This window comes from Macaca thibetana, chromosome 2 (genome assembly GCF_024542745.1).
Source record: "Macaca thibetana thibetana isolate TM-01 chromosome 2, ASM2454274v1, whole genome shotgun sequence".
NCBI classification, from domain to species: Eukaryota; Metazoa; Chordata; class Mammalia; order Primates; family Cercopithecidae; genus Macaca; species Macaca thibetana.
This window is the reverse complement of record NC_065579.1, coordinates 147,196,767-147,216,853: the sequence shown is the minus strand read 5'-3', so window position 1 is coordinate 147,216,853 and position 20,087 is coordinate 147,196,767. Positions and strand designations below refer to the sequence as shown.

Below are 20,087 nucleotides of genomic sequence, written 5' to 3'. Positions count from 1 at the left end.
AAAGCCGAACTCAGGTACAAGGGCAGTGGCAGGGACACGTGGGCCCCTCTCCCCTACTCACGCCTTATGATCCCAGTGCTTTGTTCTGATTTACTCCCATTTTTAGCCAACCACACCCATCCTTATGACAAACATCATTCCCCGCATCCTGTCTGCTGAGGGTTTACTAGTGCCAAGCACTATTCTCGAGGCTAAAAATAAGAGCTATCCTTATCGTTCATGACTGTATGCCAGCCACTCACGCTTAGTGTTTTCCAATCCTTACAAAAGGCCCTGCAGGATGCGTCTTCTCCGGATTTTACAGATGGCAATAGTAAGTCCATTCTGAGTTTTACTGGAGCTGAGCAGAGGGAACCCGCTGCTCAAGACAACAGTGTGTGTCTCTGACACAGAAGGGAGAGGGGCTGGCTCACAAAACATAGTTCTCCTCTCTCTCCAATGTCTGTCCCCACGACTCAGATGGGCCCAGGGGCAGGGGCAGCTGGGATCCTGTTTCTCTCCACCTCCCCAGCAGCCAGTCCAGGGCTTGGGCAATGGGGATTGTTCCTTAGTTGAGCAAACAGAGGCCCCCTGAGCCTCCCAGCCCCTCACCCAGCCCTCAGGCTCCTGAAAGGAACCAGCACCAGTATTCCTGCAAAACCTCCACATTAGCACCTTCTGCTCCTTTTCATTTTTATTAAAAAATAGATCAAGAAAATATACACACTTCAGTCCATCTACCACAGTGGGCTTTGAGGAGGCCAAAGCACCATGGGGATGGGATGGAGGCATTGGGAGAGCCAGCCCTGCCCTCGTGCCAAGGATGCAGAGAAGGAGGGTGCCCTCAGCCAACCTTGCCAAGCATGGCCCTGGAAGGAAAGCCTGGGCCATGTCGCTGAGCAGTATGAGACCAGATGGGAAGGGAGGAGAGTCCCCAGTGAGAGCAGAGATGGCAAAGGGGATTGGGAGCCCCAGGGAGGTGGGGCCTCCAGACTCATGGTGGGAACAGGGCCACACAAGGCTACCGCCCACAGAAGGTCCCTTGACCTGGTCCTCCTCCCCCGGGGACTCTGGACCTGCTGGCCTCCATTCTGGCCTGTCCTCTGCAGGCCCTGGCAGCTGCTCTCAGGCATTGATGGCCTTCCAGCGCTCGCTGTCCGTGCTGTTGATGCTGCCAGTGTGGCAGGGCATGGAAGCGATATCATCCAGGTAGGCCACCCCGCCCGCAGAGTCAAACTGTGTGCTTGAGTAGCTGGCAGCTGAGGCCCCAGCAGCCCCTGGAGCCTCCAGGCCCTCCCGCCGGGCCACAGCGTAGGGCTGGGGTAGGTGTACATCCGGCTCCTCTGTCTCGTCCACTTGGCATTTGTAGGAGAAGAGGATCTTGGGCTCTGAGCTGACAGGAGGGAGACAGGGGCACAGGAGCCTCACTGAGTGACTCAGGAACAGTCTTCCCTCCAGGCCAATGGGGCCACCAGATAAGGAAGGAATCGGCCAACAGCTGCCTGACACACACCCCAAGTAGGCCTGTCAGCTGGACCCCGGTGCCCATCTAGACTTGTTTTGGAACCCAGCCCTCCTCCCCCGACTGTGTGAGCTCAGGCAGGGGGCCTCTGTGCCTGCTTCCTCATGGTGAAATGGGTGCGTGGACACCGTGTGGAGGAAGAACGACATAAATCACGAGCCTTCAACAGCGCCTGCCCAAGCACTCAGGAAACACTGGCTGTGGCCTCCGCCCCACTCCTCTGACCCCTGCTGCTCATGTTACTGCCTGCTCCACCCTGATCTGGTCCCTCGGCCCTCAGGGTAACTCTCCAAGGGGGACACACTACACCCAATTTACAAAAAGGAGCCTGAGGCTCAGGAGAGAAATTGTGTCTGCAGATCCGAGCTGTGGCTGTGGGCCAGTCTGACCCTCTGCCAGCTTCACCCAGGGGGAGGCTGAGCCCCTCCCCACAAGACCTGGCAGGTGAGAAAGGAGGGGCAAAGCACCCACATTCCGACCACATTAGAGGCCTGGAGTGGGACCCCCAATCCCACGTCTTCAGCATCCCATCTCACAGATGCTTCTGCAGATGCACATGTGCATAGCAGTGTACTCACCCCCAGAGAATCCAACTGACTTCCCACCCCAAACCTGCTCCCCACTTAAGTCTTCCCCCAGCAGGGTACAAGCTCCATGAGGACAGGGATTTGCATCCACTGTGGGCCTCGCATCTTCTGGCTCTAGCAGTGTCTGGCACACAGTAGGTGTTCAATGAATGCTTGCGAATGAATGAGTTCATATATTATTAAATAAAAACTAGCAATGTAGGACAACGTGCACAGTCACTCTATCTCTCATGGTGAGAGTATGTCTGTGTGTACTGTACATACAATGTGCATATATATGTATGTATATATGTATATGTGCATATATCTACATGTATGTATATATTGAGCGCCTGTGTGTTCATGTGTGTATGCATGCATGTGGGCGTGCATGTTTGTGTGCATGTGCCCGTGTGTATCCGTATGTGTATGTTTGTGCATGTGTGCATGCTTGTGCATCTGTGCGTGCATGTGCACGTGTCCATGCACATGTGGGTGAGTGTGCATATATCTGTGTGCATGTGCATGTGTATCTGTACGCATGTGCCCATGTGCAAGTATGTGCATGCGCATGCACACTGAATGCATACACAGCCCCTCTGTTTCAATCCTCACACCCATTCTGGAAGAAGGCGCAGTTCCGCTAGCAGCCACGCGGGGGCGCCGGCGGCCACAGACTCACCCAAAGAAGCCCCGGAGGAAAGCCACGTAGATGAGCGGAGCAAAGAAGCTGAAGTACAGGAAGGTTGTGGCATCTACACAGCTGCGGAGAAGACAGGTCAGCGCAGGGCCTCCCAGCCCTATGCTGACTCCACACCTCCCCATGCCCCCAGTGGGTGGACACCCTGCCGCCCACTTCCCATGCCCCCACGAGGTAGACACCCTGCAGCCCCCACGCACCAGAGCCCCTCGATGATGTCCAAGCAGAGCAGCACACTCCCCAGCCCCTGCAGTAGGTTGAGCAGTGCCAGGATGCCCGCATACACGTAGAAGCTCCTCCGAGCTGGGGGCCAGACAGGGTGGGTCGTGAGGTCCCACCCTGGCCAGGCCAGACTCTGCCTCCAGCACCTACCACCCTCAAGCCTGGTGTGTCCCTCGGGGCCCCCCTAGGCCTCCCTTTCACCCAGGGCTCTCCAGCTCCCAGCCACAGTGGCCCAGTAGATGCCCTCCCGTCCCCGCCTGTCCCAGAGCTGCTGGCCAGCTGCTCACAAGGCAGGGAGATGCGCTCCTTCAGCGGGGTCTTGGGAAGGACGACCACCAGAGAGTAGACCTACAGAGACAGGCAGGGCTGAGACAGTGCTGGGGGCGCCAGCCCTGACCCACAGCCAGAAACCCAGGCATCCAATCCCCTACCTGGCCCTGAGGCCCCAGCCACCCCAGTTGCCCCAGCCTGAACCTCACCAGGAAGAAGAAGCAGGAGCTGACCAGCCAGAACTGGCGGCCCCCATGGCCATAGATATTAAAGTCCTCAGCTGAGAGATGGGCATCAGGGTACAGGATCTCCAGGGTGCCCTGCAGGGGCAAGCAGGAAGGGATGAAGGGAGAGGATCTCAAGGCTCCTCCCTCCCAGGGGCTTTCCCTGATGCAAAGGCCCCTAAGCTCTCTACCACACCAAGTCCAGCCTCTTGGCCTGACCCTCAAGTCACCTGCCCCAGCCTGCTCCCAGGCCACGTACTGCCCACCTGATTATAGCATCCGGAGCCGGCCCAGTCTTGGGCTGAGTCACATGGGGCAGGGGGCAGAGATGGACGAGGTGCAGTACCTCCCCCCAATCCAAGAAAGAGGCCTCTAGATGCATGCTTCTCAGGGAGGTCTGCGGACCTGCACTGTCCCTACCTGAACTCCTTATTAAAATGGCAAGTCCTGAGCCTCCCGCCCTGGTGCCCTGGCCTACTGGATCCGAATCTCCAGGGGACCCCAGAATGTGCCTCGGTAACAAGCATCCCATGTGATTTCTCAGGTGCAAAGTTTTGGGAACTCTGAAGGTGACAAAGACTGGAAACCTCACCCAAGCCCAGAAGCAGTGGGTGCCTGGTGCCCTGACCCCTGGCATCTCCTGCCCAAACCCACCCTCTTACCTGGGTGACAGAGTAGGCCAGAGACAGCACTGTGGTGATGGCCAGCAACCGCTTGATGCTGGACTTGCTCTCCAGGTGGCCTGGAAGAAACGTGCTGGTCAGTAGGCAGGAGCCAGCCCAGGTGACCACGCCAGAGTCAGCCCACAGCCAGGGAGGGGCAGGGGAGAGCGTTGCCGGGGCCCCGGAGCCCAGCGGTACACACACCAAAGGCCAGGCCCAGGATGATCACACTCAGCTCGATGGCCAGCAGGAAGAAGCGGGTGATCTCCCACAGGATCTGCACGCAGAGTGGGCACAGCGTCAGCCCAGGCCAGCATCCCCAGCCCACCCCAGGCCAGGCCTCCCTGGCCTCCCTCAGAGGGCCCAGCCGCACCTTATCAGCAACAGTTGCAGCGTTCGAGGTGCTCACCGTCATGGATACCACGGCCCGGGCAATGCCCACCAGTGCCACCACAAACACCTGGTGGGCAAGGGAGTGGCGTGGTAGTCAGGGAACAAGAGCCTCTGCATCGGCAGGGGCAGTAAGCTCATCCCCATATCTATAGGAGCCTTTGGTTCCTGAGGTTGGAAAGGAGGAAGGGGCAAGTCAGGGTGGGACACAGGGAGGTGGGGATCAGGCTCCAGGGAGCAAGGCTCACAGACTTGCAGACCCTCAACTGCAGGTGACCTCCAGCCTGGCCCTCCCCTCTTGGGGCCCCAGTTTCCTGGCTAGGAACAACAGCCTTGGGCTGGTGAGTAGGGGTGAGCACGGTGGAGCCAGATGGGCCAGGTTCACATCACAAGTAGCAGGCTGCTGCTTCCTGGCTCTGTACCTTAGCTTTCTCATCTATAAAACGGGGGCAGAAACAAAACCTACTGCATTTGATTGTTGGGTCAAATGGGTTAACAGATGCAGCAGAAGACTGCCTGGCACCCAGGAAGGGCCAAGTATACATTTGCTGTTATTATCATATTCATGGTTTTAATTCTGAGGCATGCGGGACCAGGCGAAAGGTCACCGACAACAGGTGTGGAGACCTCTAGGGAAGCCACCGGCCCAGCAGGTTTCGCAAAAGGGCCTGCTCAGCATCTGTGGCACTTATCGGCCTGGTATATCCATCCCCTTCCTCTCCCTCCTCACCCCCACTTCAGTGGTTCCAGGTGAGGCTGAGTCCCCCGCTCCTGGCTTCAGGGATGGGCCTAGGACGCAGCACTGGCCAGTGGTGTGTGTCATTCCCCTGGCCTGAGGGCTGGTTCAGGGAAGTGCCTGGGACCCACGGGAGCCCCATGAGAGAGAACCAGGATGTCAGGTGCAACTGCTGGGAAAGGCACACCAAGGGCATGCAAACCTGGAACCATGGACGCCACCCTGCTGCCACAAGGGCAGATGGCAAGAGAGCAGGGCCATCGGGGAGATCTCAGGCTAAGTGGGAGATGGAGATGGTGCCCCAGCACCACTGCTGTGCCCCAAAATCCTGCTGTGCCTGAGGCCCAGGAACTGCCCAGTTTCTCAGTCAGAAACTGGCTTCTGTGAGTCTCAGTTGGGTTTTCTGACACATGCCCAGATCCATATATACTCTGTCTTTTATGCCATGAGAAATTGTGTCAGCAGGGCAGGCAGCAAAAGCAACAAACTGCCAAACACCTACTGTATGCCAAGCTCCCACTGGGCTGCAGCTATGCAGATGACCTCATAGGTGCTCATACGAACTCCATAGCTAAAGCAGATCAACATCTATTACGCAGAAGGGCACTGGGGCACAGAGAGACCAAGCCACTGGCTCCAGGTCACACAGCAGCACGGCTGGGGTTCAGAGCTGGACTTCCTGAGTCCACTCTTACCATTGCCTCCTGAACTGTTTAGGACAAAGTCCTCAAAAGTTGATGGGCTGGGCCCTGTTCTATGTTCCTGGACATTTAGCCCTGGCTCTTTCTTCCTGCCTGCACTCCCCCTTATCCCACAAAAGGACATCTGCCTAGCATACAGTAGATGTTTAATATCTGTTGAATAAATACACAAATAAGTAAATGGGGAGAGAAGCAGAGAAGAAAGCAGGCCTCAGTTCCCAGTCCTGTCCATCACCATCTTGCAGGTGTAAGGGACATCAGGCCATACAGCCTCCAGGCTTCCCCAGTCCCTTGTCTGTCTCTCTGCCTGCCCACAGCCCACTCCTCTAACTGGGAAGTTCTGGGCTAGACCACAAAGAGGCGACCAGGGAGCCACTCGGCTCTCATGTAGTGGTATCTAAGGGTGGACTCTAGCCAGGCAGGCCCTGCAGGCAGGGTAAGGGCGCCCTGAAGGAAGGGAGCTGGACAGCCCACACCCGAAGCCCATACCTGGACAGCCCGCACCGAAAGCCCACACCAGGACAGCCCACACCTGGACAGGCTGCACCTGGACAGCCCTGAAGTCCACACCTGGATAGCCTGTCCCTGAACAGCCCATACCTGAAGCCTACACCTGACAGCCCCCAACCAGACAGCCTGCACCTGGATAACCCCCACCTGAAGCCCATTACCTAGACGGCTCATACCTGAAGCCCGCACCTGGACAGCCCATACCTGGGTAGTCCACACCTGAAGCCTTCTGCAGCCCACACCTGCACAGCCCAGACCTGTGGCCCATATCTGGAACCTGCATCAAGACTGCCCACACCTGGAACCCACACCTGAAGCCTATACTCAGCGCCCACACCTGGAGCCCACACCTGGAGCCCATACCTGGAGCCTATACCTGGACAGCCCACACCTGGAGCCCACACCTGGAGCCTATACCTGGACAGCCCACACCTGGAGCCTATACCGGACAGCCCACACCTGGAGCCTATACCGGACAGCCCACACCTGGAGCCTATACCTGGACAGCCCACACCTGGAGCCCACACCTGGAGCCTACACCTGGAGCCTATAACGGGACAGCCCACGTTTGGAGCTGCCTTCTCAACCACAGCCCTGACACCTCTCCCCAGGCAACATGTGCCAGGACCACCAAGTGGTGAGAATGCAGGCTCTCCCAGCAAGTAAGATGTCTTCTCCAAAGAGGTTTCACAGAATGGACAGATAAGGGACGAAAGGTTGGAGGATGCAGTGGGCATTTTCCCTACCCAGCATCCATTCCCCTCCCCTCTAGTATCAGCTCCCCAGTTCTGTTGTAGGGACCACCTCCCTCAGTCCACATGGTCCGGCTGAGCTGATGCTGCCCTCCCAGCTTCACAGAGCCCCTTTCCTTCCTAGCCACAGTGCTTGGCTCAGGGATGAGGATGGGATCCTAGGTGGGCCAGTCAGAGGAAATCCCAGGTCTACACTGGCACTATCAGCAAACAGGCACTGTCTGCCTGAGTTGTAGAGGCAGGATGTTAGCTCAAAGCTGTTCTTGGCCATCTTTGACACCATATGAGGGGAACTCATCAGAGATAAGTCCCAAAGACAGCAGAGATGCAGAAACAGATCTTAACGGCAAAATTTAACTGCCTGGATCCAGCCATACCTGAAGCTCATTTTCATTATAGAAGCAGCTAATTCCTTTTTGTTTCAGTTGTGTCGTTGGCTTTTCTGTCAACTGCAGTGAACTCACCAGGATGTAGAAGGTGATAAAAATGGGGCTGGAGGTGATGCGGATCTTGGCCCGAGCAGATGGAAGCTTCCAGAGCAGGAAGATGAGGAATAGCACATTGGGGATGAGCAGCAAGAGGTCCCAGTACCGGACCCTGGCAGACAGGCACAGGAGCTGGCTCACTGGCGAGGCCACATATGCACCCTCTCTCCAGCACACAGTCTGGCCCACCCTCACCACTCCCCGACTCCAGGAAAAGCCACTGACACTCAGCAAGCCTGCCCAGTGTTGTGACTGCCTCACCTGGAGGTGCCAATGTCTTCATAGAGCAGCAGCAGGCAGCGATGAGGCACACTGATGTTTGGTGCCAGGGGTGGGGGTAGTGCTGTGCTCCCATTGGCCCAAGTCGCCTCCTCCAGGGTGTCCATTCTGCCAGCAGCCAGCCCTGTGGGAGTGAGAGTCACCCAGTGAGCCGTGCAGGAGCTGTGTGGCCTGGGCCACTGTCCTCCTTCCTCTGGACCTGGGACTCCCAGGGGAAAATCAGAGGGGCTGCACAGAGCACCCCTGTAAACCACCCTCCCTACCTACTGCAACTCAGTGTGGGACTCCACACAGGTCACGACCCAATCCCCCATCTCAGGCTCTATCTCACGATCCGCAAACAATCACAAAGCCACCCCCTCAGCTGAGCATCTCCTGTGTAAGGCACAGCCATTTGGCTCCTTTCAGTCCTGAGGGCCCATGAGAGCAGCATGGGTGAGAGCACAGGCTCTGGGTTCACAGCCCAGCCCTGCCCTTTCCTTCCTGTCCTCTCCGTGCCTGTGTCCCCCACCCATGGAATGGGTGTAACAAGTAAGGCTGTGGTGATGCCAAATGCCTCAAACAAGACACACACGGGGAGTTCTTGGGAGCGGTCAGCCGTGGTTCCGACCCGCCACACCATGCAGAACTCAGAGGCCACTGACTCGTATGAGGCCACGGAACTGCTGAGGGCCACAGCTGGGCACCATGCCCTCCTCAGTTGCACCCTCTGGCCCTTATCTCCCTCTGCCACCACAGACAAAGATGGAGGGGACACTGAGCCGTGCCTGGGAGATGCACAGGAGGTCTCCAAGTGGAGATGGGCATGGGGGAAGAGGCTATACCACAGAGGGGCAGGGCAAGCTATGTCTGCAATGGTCAGGCTACAGGGTGAAACCAGGGACAGGGTGGGCCCATAGGCAGGGGCCCACACGACACTCTGAGCACAAGAGGTTGAGTCTAGCCTGGAAGACAGGAGAGCTGGTGGTCTGGGGTCCTGGGAACCACTCTGGGGTTGGAGGACTGAGGGTCTGGTCAGAAAACCAAGACTGTTGGCCGGGCGCGGTGGCTCACGCCTGTAATCCCAGCACTTTGGGAGGCCGAGACGGGCGGATCACGAGGTCAGGAGATCGAGACCATCCTGGCTAACACGGTGAAACCCCGTCTCTACTAAAAATACAAAAATTAGCCGGGCGCGGTGGCGGGCGCCTGTAGTCCCAGCTACTCGGGAGGCTGAGGCAGGAGAATGGCGGGAACCCGGGAAGGCGGAGCTTGCAGTGAGTGGAGATCGCGCCACTGCACTCCAGTCTGGGCGACAGAGCGAGACTCCGTCTCAAAAAAAAAAAAAAAAAAAAAAAAAACCAAGACTGTTGAGCTAGAGGACTCTCAGGGAATAGCAACAGGTACTTCCGCAGGGAATTTGGGGTGATCCAGGTGTGGCCTGGGGCACCAGAACATAACATATGCCAATATTTAGAATGATTTGAACAGATTGGGCCAGATGCCTGTGACTCTGCTTCACCAGGAATGCTCATAAAGCCTGTGGATGAAAGCTCCAGGCGGGAAGCAGCCCCAGAGCATGGGCATAAGTGGTCGACACTGCACAGCATAAAAAGAACGACCCACTGCTACAGGCAACACGAATGACTCTCAGAAGTGATATAGCGTGAAGCCAGGCACAAGGGCCGACAGGCATACAATCCGTGGACAAATGTAGACGGGGCACCTTTGGGGAGATGAAGAGCGTGGTAATTGGGGGAGGCATGCCAGCTTCTGGTTGTCAGATCCAGGTGGTGGGTACACAGGCGTGTTCACTGTGTGGTAATTCATTGAGCCACACACTGATGACTCCTAAGTCGTAGGTGCACTTCAGTAAATTTTAAAAAGTAAAAAAGATGTGGCTGGGCACAGTGGCTCACGCCTGCAATCCTAGCACTTTGGGAGGCCGAGGCAGGCAGATTGCCTGAGCTCAGGAGTTCGAGACCAGCCTGGGCAACATGGTGAAACCCCATCTCTACTAAAATACAAAAAAAAAAAAAAAAAAAGATTAGCTGGGCATGGCATCATGCACCTACAGTCCCAGCTACTCAGTAGGCTGAGGCAGTAGAATTGCTTGAACCCAGGTGATGGAGGCTGCAGTGAGCCGAGATGGTACCACTGCGCTCCAGCCTGGCCGACAGAGCGAGACTCTATCTCAAAAAAAAAAAAAAAAAAAAAAAAATGTGTCCTGAAAACATATCAAGGGCCCAGGCCTCCCCTTCAGCAAGGAGCTGCCCAGTGAGCTGCATGCCTGTCAGCAAGGTCTGCAGAAACGCAACAGGAGACCTGCTTCTGTTGTTGCCAAAGCCATCCCTGAACAACAGCAGCCCAAGACAGGGCTGGGGGAACTTAGGAATATTCCCATTGCTGGTCCAAGCCCTTAAACACCAGAACACCTCTGGATGAAAGGGAGGGAAGACTCTGAAGGGGGCCATGGGCTGGGGCTCAGGTTGCTCCAGTGGGCCACTCACTGGCTCTGGGATCAGGTCCCCAACTAAACAATAAGGACAGCAGGGTGCAGTGACTCACACCTGCAATCCCAACACTTTGGGAGGCTGAGGAGGGAGGACTGCTTGAGCTCAGGAGTTTCAGACCAGCCTGGGCAACATAGCAAGACCTCATCTCTACAAAAAACACAAAAATTGGCCAGGCGCAGTGGCTCACACCAGAAATTCCAGCACTTTGGGAGGCCAAGGCAGGCGGATCACTTGTGGTCAGGAGTTCAAGACAAGCCTGGTCAACATGCCAAAATTCCATCTCTACTAAAAAACACAAAAATTAGCCGGGCACGGTGGCGTGCAGCTGTAATACCAGCTACTTGGGAGCTGAGGCAGGAGAATCACTTGAATCACTTGAACCCGGGAGGCAGAGCTTGCAGTGAGCTGAGATCGTGCCACTGCACTCTAGCCTGGGCGACAGGGCAAGACTCTGTCTTAAAAAAAAAAAAAAAAAAAAAAAAGGCTGGGCGCGGTGGCTCACACCTATAATCCTAGCACTTTGGGAGGCTGAGGTAGGTGGAGAGGTTGGGAGTTTGAGGCCAGACTGACCAACATGGAGAAGCCCCGCCTCTACTAAAAAAAAAAAAAAATACAAAATTAGGACCAGGCACAGTGGTTTACACCAGTAATCCCAGCACTTTGGGAGGCCAAGGCGGGCGGATCACCTGGTCAGGAGTTCGAGACCACCCTGACCAAAATGGGAAAACCCTGTCTCTACTAAAAATACAAAAAAATTAGCCAGGCGTGGTGGCACATGCCTGTAATCCCAGCTACTCAGGAGGCTGAGGCAGGAGAATCACTTGAACCCAGGAGGCGGAGGTTGCAGTGAGCCAACATCGTACCATTGCTCTCCAGCCTGGGCAACAAGAGTGAAACTCCATCTCAAAAAAAAAAAGAAACAAATACAAAAATTAGCCAGGTATAGTGGTGCATACCTGTAGTCCCAGCTAATAGTAAGGCTGAGGTGGGAGGATGGCTTGAGCCCAGGAGTTCAAGGCTGCAGTGAGCTATGATCGTGCCACTGCACTCTAGCTTGGGTGACAGAGTGGGACCACGCCTCAAAAAAGAATTAATTAAAAATAATAAAACGAGGCCATAGCTGCAATCTTCAAGCGATGGGGAATATTAAAGACACATAGTAGATCCTAAGAAAGAAGATGGGTCCTTCCCTACTGTTGGGAGGGGAGCAAAGCAGCCCAGCCTTCATTAACACAAGCCTTTTTTTTTTTTTTTTTTTTTGAGACATCGTCTTGCTCTGTCACCAGGCTAGGGTGCAGTGGCGTGATCTCGGCTCACTTCAACCTCTGCCTCCCAGGTTCAAGCAATTCCCCTGCCTCAGCCTCCCGAGTAGCTGGGGCTACAGGCGCGTGCCACCATGCCCAGTTAATTTTTTGTATTTTAGTACAGACAGGGTTTCACCATGTTGGCCAGGATGGTCTTGATCTCCTGACCTTGTGATCCGCCCACCTCAGCCTCCCAAAGTGCTGGGATTACAGGTGTGAGTCACTGCACCTGGTCAACCTTTTTTTTTTTTTTTTTTTTTTTGAGATGGAGTTTCTCTCTTGTTGCCCAGGCTGGAGTGAGGTCTGCCAATTTCAGGTCATGCCCTTCTCCCTTCTGGGTGGCTGGAATATGGATAAGACGGTGGGAACAAGAACAGCCTTCTCAGACCATGAGGCAGAAACCCTGTATGAGGGTAACGGAACAGTGAGAAAGAAAGTGTCTGGGTCCCCAGCACAATGGGGACTCCGTGCATGTACTGGACAGCTTGCACGGAGGCTGTTATGCATAGATAAAAATAATCTATTATCTTAGCCTTTGTTTCAACAGCTAGCCCAAATCCCAATGAACATAAAGGTACTGCTTGGATTGGGTGGTCAGACATCTTGAGCCCAGCTCTCAATAAATAAGCAGGAGCCAGTCTTGGAAAGATCGAGATAAAGAACATTCCAGGGAGAATCACATGAGATCCAGATGCACAGGTCCAGAGGTGGGAACAGGTTTGTCCTGCCCCAAGGGCAAAAACAGGCCAGGGTAGCTGATACCAGAAAGGTTGGCAGGGCCAGGTCCCACATGCAACTCAACTTCACTCTTAAGTGCAACCAGAAGGGTGTTACGAGGAGTGAGGGGTCTGGTTTCCGTGGGGACAGGATGCCAGTGAAAAGGGATGAAGTGGAGGAGGAGCAGAGACAGGGAGGCCATGAGGAGCTCCTGCAACAGTCCAGGCATGAGAGGACAGAGGCTTGCACTAGTGGCAACAGCGCAGGTGGAACAGAGGGATTTGGGAGACCTTTGGGAGGCTCGGCCAACAAGACCCACTGACAGATCAAACACAGGGAATGAGAGAAGAGGCCAAAGAAGGCTGATGGTACAGTTTCTGGCCTGAGCCACTGGATGTTTTACAACTGAGGCCAACACTGCCCACAAGACACTGTCCCCTTCTTCCTCACTAACAAGCTACTATTTTGTTCAGGATCCCTCCATAAAGCCTAGTGTTCAAACAGGCCCCTCCCCAGCACCAGAAATTGAGTCTCCATTAATTTCAGCCAGTGGTCTCTGGGGTGGAGCTGGTGTGGAGCACTGCTCTAGTTTGACATGGCAACTGCTAGGGGATGGAGGACTGTGGACTTTTTTGTGTGCAGGGTCCAGGGCTGCCAAATGTCTGCAATGCATAGGACAGTCCACCAAATGAGTAACTGTCCTCCCCTACAGCTAGCATGCCCTGCAGAGTGGCTCTGGTCAAAGTCAAGAAGGGTGGCCCTTCTGCTCCTGGCCAGCAGCTGGTTGAGGCAAAGGCATGCGATGCCTCATGGAGAGATCTGCGCCTGCATGGGGCAGTAGAGGGCATGGTGTCCGGAACTGTGTCTTCCTGCACCCCTGGAGGACTGGGCCACCACCTGAGCATGGAGGAGCTTACAGCTGGAAGCGGGTGTGCAGTGCGGCCTCCTGCCTGACTTCTGGTGGCAGGAGATAATAACTTGTAACTCTGAGTTGAGAATATTAGCGACCTGATGAAGGAGGGAGATTCTACAGCCCTCTCCTCCCCACCCCTCTTATTTATTTATGTATTTATTTTTGAGACAGAGTCTCACTCTGTCACCGAGGTTAGAGTGCAGTGGTGCGATCTCGGCTCACTGCAACTTCTGCCTCCCAAGTCCAGCCTTCTGGGTTCAAGCAATCTTTCCATCTCAGCCTCCCAAGTAGCTAGGATCACAAGTGTGCACCACCATACCTGGCTAATTTTTGTATTTTTAGTAGAGACAGGGTTTCGCCATGTTGGCCAGGCTGGTCTAGAACTCCTGACCTCAAGTGATCCACCTGCCTCAGCCTCCCAAAGTGCTGAGATTACAGATGTGGGCCACCGTGACCGGCTATCCCCACACCTATTATAAAGCCAAGCCAGGCAGAACAAATGCCTGGTCCTAACAGCCCAACACCAGCTCTGACTCAGGATGGAATGTCACGCAGCCCCAGGATGGAAAGGGCCAGGGTGCGGGCCAGGCACCCTGCAGTCACCAGGAAGCAGAGCGGCCCCTTGCAGCACAGAAGCCAGTGGGGAGGAACAGGGGCAGGGAGGAGAATGGGGGAGTCAGGCAGAGTCCAGGATATGGAGGGTGGGGTAGGCTTCTGCTGGTTTTGCCTGCCCAGCATCCAGCCTCCTGCTAGTTGGTAAGAGTACTGCTTTCCTGAAGTGGAAACTCAGCTCCCAGACTCTCTGGAAGTTTATGGATGCCTGACTCCAACCCTTCACAACCCAGGGAATGCACCTGTGATCTAAGCCTGGCTAGTCAGGATGTTCCATCACCCTGGCCAATGAAAATCTGCCCTGAGACTTTTGCTGTAAATTATTATTAGAATAAATTATTAGAGCAAAAGTCTCAGGGGAGATTCTCATTGATAACTGAGGAAACACTCTCTGCTGACCTCAGTAAGTCAGGGCTGTACCACCTTGACCTCACACTCAGGGACCCGCCTCAGAGTAAAGCCGACACGGAGGAGTGCAGAGCTGAGACACAGACGGAGACAGATGTTGATGAGCTCACTGGAGCCCCTGGATTCAGCCACACCTAAAGCTAGTCCTACCCCCTTGGATTTTTCAGTTATAAATCCCAACAAATCCCCGTTTCTGCCTAGGCCAGTTTGAGTCTGATTTCTCTAATTTACCACTGAAAAACCTCCAGCTAACACAGGTTATGGAGTCAAGAAGATGGGCTGCACTGCTGGTTCCGCCACATGCTTGCTGTGTGACCTGGGTGAGTCACTCCCCCTCCAAATATCATGGGGAAAACACCTGCCTAATAAGGGATGCCATAAGAATCAAACAAAACCAGGGAGATAAACATCTACAAAAGCGACACATGTACAAAGGTGGTTGCTGCTTTTCTTTTTTTTTTTTTTTGAGACAGAGTCTCTTGCTCTGTCACTCAGGCTGGAGTGCAGTGGCGTGATCTCGGCTCACTGCAACCTCCACCTCCTGGGTTCAAGCTATTCTCCCACCTCAGCCTCCCAAGTAGCTGGGATTACCAGAGAAGGGACTGAAGGGCAAGGAGAGAAAGGAATTGGTTCCCAGGTCCATGGACTCCTTTGGAAGCCCCCATTGCTGTGGGGTCTGAGGAGAGGCAGAGGAGGTATAAGCTGCTCTCCCTGCCCCCACTCCCCTGCCAACAACGTAGCAACCTCTGTGCCCAACCTCTGTGCCCTGGTTTCCAATCCTGGGAGGGAGGTACTTATGTTATCCGCATTGTGCACGTGGAGCTCAGAGGGGCAGCCACTTGCCAGGCCGGCAATCCAGGCTGTCTGTCTCCAGAGCCCAGGCCCCCAGTCAACAACTTGCCAGGTACCCCTCTCCAGGCCTGTTTCTCCATCTGTGGGTCAAGAGCACCAGGCTTGTTCTAGAGCTATCTTCTCAGACCTGATGTGGGAAATACCCTGGTGTTGTTAACATGCAGATGCTCCTCCCAAGGGCAGGGGTAGGGCTGACAGTCTGTTTACCACAGGCTCCCAGGTGGTGCCCCTCCTGCTGCTGCTTGGGTCCAGCAACCCCACTGGGGTTATGGGGCTGCTGGCCATACCAGGATTGCCATTATGTATCAAAGCTTATGAAATACCTGAAGCCCTGACTTTTTTGGTTTTTTTTTTTTTTTTTTTTTTTTTGAGACAGTTTCGCTTTCTTGCTTAGCCTGCAGTGCAGTGGTAAAATCTCCACACAACCTCCGCCTCCTGGATTCAAGTGATCTCCTGCCTCAGCCTCCTGAGTAGCTGGGATTACAGGTGGGTGCCACTACACCCAGCTTATTTTTGTAGTTTTACTAGAGATGGGGTTTTGCCATATTGGCCAAGCTGGTCTCAAACTCCTGACCTCAGATGATCCACCCACCTTGGCCTCCCAAAGTGCTAGGATTACAGCCGTGAGCCACCACGCCTGGCCGGCACTGACTTTCAGTTAATAGGACCCTTGCTCTCATCTGTGCAACGGTATTGACCAAACCCCAACCACGGCTACCAGATGGGAAACCCTGGGGAGAGGGGCCCTCAATGCTTCCCACCCCAAAGGACTGTTGAGCTTACAAACCCTGGAGCAAGGACATGGTGGGGAAGCGCCATAGGGCAGAGGCCAAGTTACTTTGCTCTCCCGTGTTGTCCTTCAGCCTTGGGGCTGGCAGGTGTGTGGTCCCTGTCCTAAGCCAGAGACCCCAGAAGGATGGGGAGGCCTGGGCCCAATCTGACCTGTACCAGGCCCTCCTGGTTGCCTTCCACTTGCTGAGCTGGTCCCTTCCTCAGGGCCTTTGTACTGGCTCTCCCCTAGCTCTCTCCTGACACCTCCTCTGAGAGGCCCTCCCTTCTCAGCTGTCTCCAGCGCCCGAGCCGCGTTTGGGTGTTTACTACTCTCTATCCAGGGAGTGCTCAGGAATCGGTCCCCTAGAACACGGCCTGGCACGACACGAGCAGCCCTCAACAGGTTGTTATGACGGAAACAACTTAATCTCCAGCACCGCCAAGCCCCGCTGGGGACTGGACGACCCCGCGGCCCCTCCTCACTGCAGAGAGGAGCGCAAAGCCAGCCCCCACACGCCTTCCCCGAGTCCAGGGGGAGCGGAGGCTTTGACACTGCCCCTCGCGGGGCAGCAAAACCCCGAACCGGCGCAGGCTTGGCTCAGGAGCACCTCGGCCGCTGCGGACAGCCACCGTGGGGCTGCAGCCCGTGCCGCCACCCCGCGCCGGACCGGGTCGCCGAGGTCCGGATCTCCGCCCGCACTGCCTCCAGCCGGAGCCAAGCCCAACGCCGCTGCGTGCGGCTCCCTCCCGGGCCTCGCGTGACCCCGCGCCCCGAGCGACTCCTGACTGCCCAGCGCTTCTCCCCTGGGTTCTCACACCCAGGGCCTTCCCTCCCAAACGCCGCCTCGGCCGTCCGAGCTGTGCCCGAGCGGCAAGGGGCAGCTTGCGGAGCAAGGAGGAACACCGCGGCTGGGCTTCCCCTCTAGCTGCGGCAGGAGACAGGGAGAAGGCCGCTTCCTTACCTGAAAGCCCTGGCCGCGCTCAGGCCCGGCCGCCCCGGCCGCCCATCCGCCGCCGCTGGGTGTGCGCGGACCCAGTACAGGCCGCGGGACTCCGGCCTCCAGCGCCTGACCAGGCGGCCGGGGCCGGGGAGCGTCGCGCAAGGACCGGGCGCGGCCGGTTCCGCGGAATGAGGGCTAGGCAGGAAAGGCGAGGCGGGGTCAGCTCGCACACCCTGCAGCCCTTCCCGACAGCGGCCACCCGTCTTTTTCGTCCAGCCCAAACTGCGAAAACGGCCACAGTCCCACAAGTCCCAGAGTCCCTGTATAACTCGGGCCCGCCCTCTAACCTGCAGCAGCCTATAGGAATAAGCCATCACTGAAAAAAAAAAAAAAAAAAAGTGGGCGAGACCAACCAAATTCCCAAGAGGCGGAGCAGTCCGCTGACCTCTTAAAGAGACAGCACAGAGTGGGTGCGGAGGCGCGACGCTGCTTCAAGGAAGAGAGAGGCCTGCCTTTCTCACTCGGAAAGCGGGCGGAATCGAAGACTGGAAAGCTGAGGACGCGCCACTTCTCGCCCTGCGCGCCTTACAGCTGGCGGCAGTTGTCAGTGGACCAGCTGGCGGTAGCCGCGCTCCACCTCCCGGCCGGGGCCGCAGCCGGACCGTCGGGGCGGAGCTTCCGGGGACCGCCCCCTCGCCTGGAGGCGCCTCGGGAGCCCCGCAGGGGCGACCTGAGCTCAGCTGGGGGGAAGGCGGGGCGGGGCGGGGACCCTCACCCTCCCCGGCGCCACGCGCTCCCGCCGCGCCACGCCGCAGGGACGCCGCCTCCCAGCGCGCTGCTCCACGGGGCGGCGCCAGGCCTCCGGCACTCCTCTTAACAACCCTGCTGGGCGGTCATTATAGTCACGTTTTACAGGGCCACCTGAGGCTTGGAGAGGTCAAATAACTTGCCCAAAGCCCGCAATGAGGAAGCGACACAGCCAGGACGCCTCCCCCCAACTCTAACTTCCACAATTCTTCAAGCCGCTTCCTCTGGAAAGCCCTCCCTGATTGCGCCTGTCTTATCCCCTGGCATGGATGCTGCATTCACCATACTCACGCCATGCGGGTCTCTGTTTCTGTTCCTCAGCTATTCCAAGCTTGTTCCTGCTCCTGTCTCTACGCCTGTTCCCCTGCTGAGCTGGCTCCTTGCCACATCATGTCCTCAAGAGGGTTTTGTGGGCACCCTCGCTGGAGCAGCTGTCCAGTCTCATTTCCTTCCAAGCATCTTAATTCTCTCCTGATTGTCTTCATTAACTGCCTCCCCGTCCAGTCTCCCCACTCTATTATAGAATTCCAGCGTCATGAGGACAGAGCCAAGAGAGCCACGCTGCAGGATGTCCCCTGCAGCATCTTGAGGCTGACTCAGAGCCTGGCACAGATTGTAGGCACCCAGTTATTACAGGCACCCTAAGACTCATACCTCGTGACAGCACCGCTGGGCTGGAATGAGATTGGGTCCCATTCTCCTCCTTGCTCCTGTCCTAAAAACACAGGGAGATTGGGGAAGAAACCACCTTGTGATCCTCTGGGACTTCATCTGGGACTTTCCCAGCCTGGACTGCACCCAAATGTGCATAGCCTAAGTTTCAGTTTCTGTATTCACCAGAGAGGCTGGGCAATGGCGGCCTGCGTAATCACGAATGACCACAGACACAATGAGCCGTGGGGAATCCAGTGGCTCCTCAAGGGCCTGCCAGAAAGTTACAGGTATCACTCACGCTCACATTCAATTGGCCACCGCTTCTAGCCTCCAGAGGGCAGGAAACTGCCACCCTACCATGTGCCAGGAAGGAGAAGTCATGGGACATGTGTGACCAGGCCTGATAACTACCCTCTGTAAGGTTCTTGTATCAGTTTGAACTCTGAGAGCGCACCAACAGACAACACGAGGCGGTGTGGAAAAACATGCTGTTTTAATGAGCGCCTGGGTGCAGGTGGGCTGAGGCCTAAAATGGCATCAGCCCCAAGTGAGGACAGGGCAAAGGTTTTATAGTCTCCTGTAAACAGGAAGTACCCTAGTCTGGCATAACTGATACGTTGTACCCGGATGGCCTCTTTCTCCATCTTCATGGGTACGTGTCTTCCAGCCAGGGTAGGTATCTTCTGGCCGGCTCTTATCCTGCTTCTGCTATCTGGCTGGCACAAGTAGCCTTGTGCCTTGGGCCTAAGAAGGGAGGAGTTATTCATCTCCTTAAGCTTTCAGGCCCCGGGAAGAATCTTAAACCCTCTATTTTTCTTTTTCTCCCTTTTGAGACTTGGAGAATTCTACATTTTCTTCTCTTGAGTTTTGGACCCATATCTAGGTTTCTGTGGGATTTTGTTGTATTTATGAAATAACCGAAGGTATCTATTTCACCTCTCTCCATTTGAGAACTGAGGCAGTGGCTAATTCACTGCAGTATCCACTACACACAGGACAGAGCGTGGCATCTGCAACGTTAAATGAAAAGTAGCTTAATAGGACAGATCTGACTCTCAGGTTCTCCATCGCCCTACATCAGGCTCAGGGGTGGCCATGGCTGACAGTAGGAGATGCTGCTACAGAACTGGGCTCCCTGATAGCCATGGGGATGACAGCAATCTGCAAATAACAGAAGCCAGATGGTAGTGCTTAGGCGTGAGAAGCAAGGTGGGTGCAACTGTCATATGACCATCAAGATCAAGCTCAATATATCACTGGGATAGACATCCTGTGTAGTAAACAAAATGCCCGCACTGGTTCCTTGGTCTATGGGGTAAGAGTGATAGTAGTAAAAGTCAAGTGAAATCCTGTGAGACCCCACCATCACCACCACCCACCCCAGCCAAGAGAGCAAGCACATAAACAACATCACACACCAGAGAAAATGGTGGAGATTGGTGCCGCCCTTGAAGACCAAAGACGTGTGGGAGGGTTTCCCCGACCATGAACCTATTTAATTCATCAGTCTGACCTTATAAAAATAAACAGAATGGCAATGGACTGTTGCAGATTCAGCCAAGTGGTAGCCCTGACCACAGGTGCCGTGCAGGTGTCATTGCTAGCACAGACAAAT

The 20,087-nt window shown here is 55.6% G+C and overlaps 1 protein-coding gene across 8 annotated transcripts; it reads right to left on the bottom strand.

The window, feature by feature from the left end:
* Window positions 1–658: 658 nt before the first annotated feature.
* TPRA1 (transmembrane protein adipocyte associated 1) lies at window positions 659–18,539 on the bottom strand. 8 transcript variants are annotated; one of them, XM_050781734.1, is made up of 11 exons: window positions 18,110–18,539; window positions 7,981–8,122; window positions 7,612–7,831; window positions 4,519–4,605; window positions 4,350–4,422; window positions 4,146–4,225; window positions 3,469–3,579; window positions 3,277–3,337; window positions 2,968–3,070; window positions 2,750–2,830; window positions 659–1,372 (listed from the first exon to the last, which is right to left on the bottom strand). In XM_050781734.1, exons 2-11 carry the CDS (start codon window positions 8,103–8,105, stop codon window positions 1,105–1,107), a joined length of 1,209 nt encoding a protein of 402 aa, XP_050637691.1. In that variant the 5' UTR covers window positions 8,106–8,122; window positions 18,110–18,539; the 3' UTR covers window positions 659–1,104. The 8 variants fall into 8 exon arrangements, with proteins under 8 accessions (XP_050637691.1, XP_050637693.1, XP_050637689.1 ...); XM_050781736.1 differs by lacking the exon at window positions 18,110–18,539 and adding an exon at window positions 17,457–17,664 and having other exon boundaries at window positions 7,699–7,831; XM_050781732.1 differs by lacking the exon at window positions 18,110–18,539 and adding an exon at window positions 17,457–17,648.
* Window positions 18,540–20,087: the final 1,548 nt, after the last annotated feature.

Excerpts from the sequence above, each read along its gene's own strand:
- TPRA1 (XM_050781734.1), bottom strand. The coding sequence starts at position 8,105 with ATGGACACCCTGGAGGAGGCGACTTGGGCCAATGGGAGCACAGCACTA. Across the intron at positions 4,606-7,611 it reads ATAATGAAAATGAGCTTCAG|GTGTTTGTGGTGGCACTGGT; the intron begins GTATGGCTGGAT and ends CTTGCCCACCAG. Across the intron at positions 4,226-4,349 it reads CATCCTGGGCCTGGCCTTTG|GCCACCTGGAGAGCAAGTCC; the intron begins GTGTGTGTACCG and ends CGTTTCTTCCAG.